General features: G+C 36.5%; 1 protein-coding gene across 1 annotated transcript in view; it reads right to left on the bottom strand.

The window, feature by feature from the left end:
- Window positions 1-7,792, bottom strand: part of LOC107691985 (proprotein convertase subtilisin/kexin type 6-like) — an 83,013-nt gene that overhangs the window by 56,799 nt on the left and 18,422 nt on the right. Inside the window, exon 3 of the mRNA XM_016490856.1 lies at window positions 784-894. Within this exon, the coding sequence (XP_016346342.1) occupies window positions 784-894 (111 nt within the window). The remainder of the gene's footprint in view (window positions 1-783; window positions 895-7,792) is intronic.

Genomic DNA, 7,792 nt, shown 5'->3' with positions numbered 1-7,792 from the left:
TTCGCTGGTCAAACACCTTGTTAACTTAATTTGAGCTTGATTTTCATATAATGTTAAGTGCAAATGTCTGATACGATACCAACACTGACGACGCAGTGTTTAATTGTTGACTTTTCCCCTTTCTATCTTTCCCCCGTATGCAATTTCAGTGCTTCAGTGTGCCATGGGATTGCTTATGCAGAACTTTAAGGCTTAATATAATTTAAACGGATGAGTCACAAAAAAATTTACCCCCTCACAGTTGTCATGAAGGGCAAAATTAGCTATATAGACCAAAACCACTTTTTGTACCAGGCTGTAAACATATTTTTTTCTGCTGTAAAGTTGGGCATTTTAACATGGGGAGTCTATGGGACTGACTCCCTTTTGGAGCCAGCCTCTAGCGGCCAGTCGATGAATTGCAGTTTTAGTCACTTCCATGTTGGTTTCACGAGAGAGACCTGAAGGTTGCCGCTTGCACGGAACCCACAACATAAATTCATTTGTAATTCAATAGCTTTAAGCTTGTTAGGGAAACAAACTGGTGCACATACACTGCTTTCACACAGTTCGGGTTTTATGAGGCAAGGGCAGAGGAAACAGCCCTGCTATAAAACAAATAAAACAACAGGAGCTTCACAAACGAGCTGGGTTAATGAAGCTCAAATTACTGGCCCTTTTCTCTAGGAGTCACTGGAAACGGCAACGATTCATTTGCTAAATAACTTCATTAGAAAAAAGGGTCAAAAGTAAAGACAGCGCAGATATGAAATACAGGACTGAATGTGTGAAATATCTACTAACAATGTACCACATGTTGGACCATTTGGGATCGTTGAAGTGGATGTAACTCGGGTCGCTCCTGGCGTGACGTTTGACTCGCGTCTTCACCACCTGCTGCTGCGCCCAGTCAACCTGCAGAAAGAGCCCAGGTTATCAAAGACTAAACAGTTTCGGCTCACCTTCATGCACATAAACACGGCTGTATTTAGTCACGCTCTAGCTTTTCCATTACATGAGGCTTATGAAGTCAATGGATTCTGAGGAGGAACAAATGGGAATACAGTACTCCGAGACATGCTTCCCCAAATCCAGCCTGAGGAAAAAATATAGTCATATTGAGAGATTTTCTGAATAATTCCATTTTATGAAACACAAGACAAATTATACGTCTGTTCAATTAGAAAAGTAGTAGCACACCTCAAGAAGTCATGATTCGGAGAATCATTAATGTCATATACACTATAGTTTTTAAAAGGACTTTCTTATGCTTATTTATTTTATTAAAAATAAAGTAAAAACAGTACAATTATGAAATATTATTACAATTTGAAATAAATGTTTTCTATGTGAATATATTTTAAAATTTAATTTATTTCTGTGATGCAAAGCTGAATTTTCAGCATCATTACTCCAGTCTTCAGTGTCACATGATCCTTCAGAAATCAGTCTAATATGCTGATTTGCTGCTCAAGAAACATTTATGATTATTTTCAATGTTGAAACAGTTGTGTTGTTCTATATTTCTGTGGAAACCATGATTTTTTTCTAAAAAAAACAAACAAACAGTATTTACATCAAATATATTTTCGTAAATGTCTTTACTGCCACTTTTGATCAATTTTTCAATAAACTGCATGAATAAAAAAAGCATTATTTCCTTAAAAAAAATCTTACTAACCCCAAACTATTTTTAACAGTAGTGAAGGAGTTTGCTCTGCCAAGTATGAGCTATTTCATTTTATAATTATTACATTTACTTAGTGGAATCATATTTCACCTTGAATACTTAATATAAAACCAACAATGAATGTGTGTGTCTAAAAAAATTGCATTTCATATCGATTAGCGCAGCACTGAGCACATCCAGATCTATCTAGATCTCTGTATCCTTCCCTTGAAATGCATCATCTGTTGTAAATAAGGGATGCGCACTAGTCTTCTAATTAGAAAAGTCACCCAGCCATGCTTGTAGATTTATCTGTCCTGCGGCAATGCCCGAATTTGTGGTTCCTCTCAGAAGAGCTTAACTTTAGAATCACTAGCGCACTACGCTTTCTTGCTTTCATTAAAAAGGTCCAGAGGGAAATGTAATGAAAATCACATACTGCAATAATTACGTCTTTCTCTGTTACAGTCCCAGTGCTATAAATGCATGGATGGTACACAAGTACACATTCTTATTCAAAATTGGTTCTAAGCATTAAATAAATAAATAAACAGTACCAAATGACATTCATGACATTTGGTTGCATTAATGATTCTTACATGTTTGAATCATACTGAAAAACTCCTGAACCACAAATGAATCTCCAGCTGAACTGAATGTGATGAGAGAGGAAGACTGGGTGTCGCAATGAAAAAAAAAAAAAAACAGACAACACATCTAAGCAAGCTGCAACTGACCATTGCTGAATCAGGCAACTGATGAACAAATTACTCCTATGAGCTGTTCTTTTGAATGAATTAGCCAAAAAGACTAAAAAATATGAGTTTCTGTACTAGGTTGAATCAGTCTAATGATGACTCGCTCATTCAATCACTGATTCAGAAGAATCAGTTATTAACTTGTTAAGATATATAGTTAGGATATATAACATAAAGCACCAAAAGACACGTTAAAAACATAAAAAGTAATGTCTCAATAAATATGACTTCATGAAAACGGCATGTATTATTGTTATACAAAAATGAAAACGTCAAAATTAGTTGTTTAGGCTGTTTTAAATGGATTTATATCGAGTATAGTATGTCACACACCAATTCAACAACTCATGTACTGAATAACAAGAAAAGACTATGCATTTCACTTGATTTGAAGTATGGACTGTTGCGTATATGTTATATAAATGATAGTTCATTTGAATCCAATTAAATGTAGATAAATATCTGTAAATGCACATTCTGCATTAATGCATCGAGTTGCACAATTTATAGAATGATCTTTGGTTTCATGAACTATATTACTTGACTAAAGAATTGTTTATTTTTATTATTTATACAGTAAATGTACACTACCATTTAAAACACATTGAGGTTGGTAAGTTTTAAATATCTGTTTGATGTCTCTTCTGCTCACCAAGGCTGCATTTATTTAGTCAAAAAATATGGTAAAAACAGTAATATTGTGAAATATTATCACAATTTAAAATAACTGTTTTCTATATGAATATATTGTAAAATGTAATGTATTTCTGTGATCAAAGCTGAATTTTCAGCATCATTACTCCAGTCTTCAGTGTCACATGATCTTTCAGAAATCATTCTAATATGCTGATTTGCTGCTCAAGAAACATTTATTATTATTTTCAATGTTGAAAACAGTTGTGCTGCTCATATTTATTTATTTATTTATTTATTTATGTATATGGAACCAAAAATGCGGATACATTTTCCTCAGGATGTTTTGATGAATAGTTTAGAACAGCATTTATTTGAAACAAAAATCTTTTGTAACATTATAAATGTAATGCATCTCTGTTATCACTATTTCTTAAAAAAAAATTATACTGATCCCACACTTTTGAACAGTAGTGTAATTGCTTATTGAACACTGGTGTTTTTTTTATCTCAATGCAACAACAGCAGGTTGAACACTGCATGTCAGATATGAAAGATAAAAAAAAATCAGTGTGCTTTTTTGAGGACAACAACACATCTATTGGAAGAGCTGTTTTTTATGTTCTTTTCAGGCTTGACAGCTCTTTGCTTGCGGTTACAAAACATTTCGCGCCGCCTCGCATGGCCTCTGCCTATGACCTGACACTGATGAAATGGGTTATTGGGCATTTGCCACGCCGCACCATTTGTACACATGGCCCGGGGCAGGATATGATCAGAGGCCCTCCGTCAGATGCCCTCCAATAGACCTGGACTGTTTTAGTACTCCCGAGATGCCTGCTGTCGGGAGGAGATAATCTTAGCAGGAGAGGGCCGCTTTCCAAACCCTGGAAACAGCTTGACTTTGAATGCCTGGCTGCTCTGTCAAATGAAGTCTTGGACAAACACGGCTGCTCGTCATATTAAATGCATCCGGGACCGATGTGAGTTAACGTGTAAGATGGAGAGGCTGAACAGCCATGTGAAAAGTAGGGAGGACACAATTGTAACAGAACTTAGCAGCTTGACTCATGAATATTCATTGGGTAGTCATAATTAATATTCAACAGCAGTACCAGAACTCTTACCTGATTTGCTTAAAGGCAAACAATGGTAAATAGGCACTAGATGTAGTGGGACTGTAAAAAACTGTTTCAATTTATTAAAATACTTTGAAATATTTTGTATAGCCTATGTGACTAACTACAATTATGCCCTTAGTAAAGTCTAAAAATATAATTATTTCCTAAAAAGTGTCCCCCATATAAATGTTGCTACACTTCCTAGGTGTTTCAGTTTAGTTTAAGTTCATTTTGATGATGTATAAACCAGTCTGTTCAAGATTTTGCGATATTGCGACTGCAATGCAAATTCAGCCAGTTACTTTTACATTAATGCATTTAGCAGATGCTTTAATCCAAAGTAACTTATAAAAGAGGAATAAAGCAATTAAGAGTAAGTGATATTCGTAATACAAAATGGATTTATGAGACAAAGTTGCAGCAAATTCAGTCATTTTGGGCTACAAAAATCAGTGATAAGTCCTGCAAAGATGAGCATCAAATGGTGCAAAAAAAGTATTTAAAGAGCAGGTCATATGGGTTTTTGAAAAATATCTCTTTTGCAGTTTATAACGTAGCTATCCATAATTGAAAACAGTCTGCAAAGTTGTTAATCCAAAAAGTGCATGATAAAGATATTCTCTCTCAAAAGAGAGAGTCGATTCTGAATCGCCTTAACGAGTCGTGCACGATATTACTGTCTTACTGAAATACGTTAGTTCTGATAATTCGCTGTGAACCCACTATTTCCTAGGAATGTGTCGATTAATGTAGACTGACTTTGTTCTAATAATTACTTCGTTTAATAATAAAGAATGTATTGTAGCACACAGACTTTATAATCATTGTGAAATTGCTGTTCATTTTGCTGCACCGGCAGTTATAGGGTTAATGCGGGAGAGACGAGCGAGTTAGTTGGGCTGCTGCGCCTGTGATACAGCTGTTCTGCATTCTGATTAAAAGTTAACTCAAGGACTCCTCTCTGTGCCAATCACAACAGGCTTGGCCAGCTGACCAATCAGAGCAGAGTAGGCTTATGGAAGTGCGAGGTTTGCTCCGAACCTGTTTGGAACGAATCGTTTCGAAATCATTGGCAAATGACTCTAATATTAAATGTATATTCTGAGAAAATTACAATGTTTTCTGACCTTATATGCATTTAAACCTGTTGTAGAGGACTCCAACACAATATTAGGACACTTTAAAATACCATATGACCTGCTCTTTAAAAAAGTATGAATACAGTGCTTAATTTGAGCCGGATCCTGTTCCGGAAAATGTCAGATTTTGGATTTTTCGTTCCGGTAATTATTTTTAAGGATCCGCCATTAGATCGTGACAGTGCGTGCGAGCATATGAGAGCGAGCGCATATGTGGAGGTTATGTTATGGTATCCAGTTATACCACAGACTATTTAAATTGACCAATGTAACCTTTTTTTGGTTGACTGTAGCCAATTTTATTTTGATAATGAACAGACTTGCGATGTTTGAGTTGCAAATATGTGGTGGGTGTGTGTGTGTGTGTGTGTGTGTGTGTGAGCGCGCGAGGTGCCGGCGCGATCGAACAACTGAAACATAAAATACATAATTTTTGGTCATACAGATAAGAGTAAGACATAATTAAAGAGTGTGCAAACTTTTATTTTTGCACACTCAAAATAACAACAGAACATTTGTGATTTTGTAAAATAAAGCAAGGATGCGCATTTAATTAAAACTGTTACTTAAGTCAGAAATTTTTTGCATATTTATACCTATACTATGATTACATTTTATTTTTATGAAAACAAATTTTGTTATTTTTAATGTATCTTAGATATACATTTTTCTAAAATCATCCTGGCAACCCATTTTTGACCCAGGGTTTGAAGCTTGCCCTAGTTAGGTTAATGCAGAAACTTGTGAACGATGCTCTCTATATAATTGTGGCATCACCGTTTAGTGACGTCACTGAATGTCCCGGGAAAACTTAAGTTGTATTTTAAGTTGGATCCAGCAATTATTCATCTACAAATTAAGCACTGTATGAATATATATATATTAGGGGTGTAACGGTACACGTATTCGTACCGAACCGTTTCGGTACGGGTCTTTCGGTTCGGTACGCATGTGAACCGAACGAATACAGTTTTCTTTTTTTTTTCCTCCGGAAATTCAAATGTTGGGCAACGATTAAATTTTTTTTTTTATCGCATTGTTATGCACAAAATTCAATAATGAATTAAAAAGTAATGTATTGTGCACGTTTTTCATTTAAAGTATTGCTATATGAACAAAAGTGCAATAACATTTGGTTTGCAAACACTTTAAACAAATAAGGTGCTTTTTTTACAGCAGTATTCCTTTTACATAGTAGTTAAAATATTTCTTGTAAATCTCTACTTATAACATTAATGTAATCAAATAAAATATAAAACCAAAGCTATTTGCCACTGCCAGGGCATTAACGTTTTTATAGAAAATATTTTATAGTTTGTTATAGTAAAACAAGTTATGCTCAGAGTCCAGAGCCTCGATCATAACATTATAACAGGCACCTTCCGAGTAGAGAACTGCATCGCGGGACCCAACGCAGCAAAGTGTGGCGCGGGACAACACTTGATGGGCGAGTGTGTTAGACACTCGTGTATGCGGGAGAATAAGGGTGTATCACACTAGGCAATCTTAACCGTGCTTGAGCACGTCTGACCCCCAAAGCCCAGTTCATTTGACTAGTGTGATCGCTCCGTGCCGCACTCGGGGTTCGGTTCGTTTAGCCGTCCCTAGCTCGGTCTGAAGAGGTGGGCCAGAGCGCGGTTCAGTTGGGCTCGGGCGCGGTACACATGTAGTGTCGGAGCGCTGAACTTCTGATACATGCAGCATGATTGCGTGAACATTTCTGAGCGGCAATAGTGATAGATCTGTAAAGCAATATATTGTGAGAGGGCCGTGTGTTACCCCATCCCAAACGACTCAAAATAATAAACCACAAAGTTAACAAAAGGATGCTCTCCATTGTGCTGAGCGAGAGCGCTTCTCTGCTGTCTTCACGTGTTATCGGAAACTTCCTATTTCTCACTTATGAAGTCGTGACCGCTGCGCTGCTGCAGTCTTGGCCCTCCCCAAATGCTCTCATTGGTATCTTGAGACGCGTGATGTCACCCATCCTAAGCCAGTACTAATCAATATCCCACCCCTCCTGTGACCCATGGTTTGTCTGTACGTATATTCAGAGCCAGTGAGCAATGGACATTCATAATAATAAAAAACTGCGTTAACACGCGATAAAATAATTGTCGGCATTAATCAATTAATGCGTTAACGCGACAATAACGCGTTAACTTGCCCAGCCCTAATATATACATATCTCTCTCTCTCTCTCTCTCTCTCTATATATATATATATATATATATATATATTATTGTTATGGGTCTGTATATTGGATCTGTACATGGTTAAGTCTTCTGTTACGTACTGCTCCGAGGCTGAAAGGTTGGAGATCCAACCTTTTATTGGGACAATCCAGAAACACAATCTAAAATACAGGCAGCGGGACAAAACACAGGCAAGTAATCCAAACAAGCAACAAGGCAGGGAACTCAGGCAAAATGGTAATCACTCCAGCTGGTGATTGTGACAATTATATTATACTGTTGGAGCAACACTATAATA

Source organism: Sinocyclocheilus anshuiensis, unplaced genomic scaffold (genome assembly GCF_001515605.1).
Source record: "Sinocyclocheilus anshuiensis isolate Anshui unplaced genomic scaffold, SAMN03320099.WGS_v1.1 scaffold426, whole genome shotgun sequence".
Taxonomy (NCBI): Eukaryota; Metazoa; Chordata; class Actinopteri; order Cypriniformes; family Cyprinidae; genus Sinocyclocheilus; species Sinocyclocheilus anshuiensis.
This window is presented reverse-complemented; position numbering and strand designations above follow the sequence as displayed.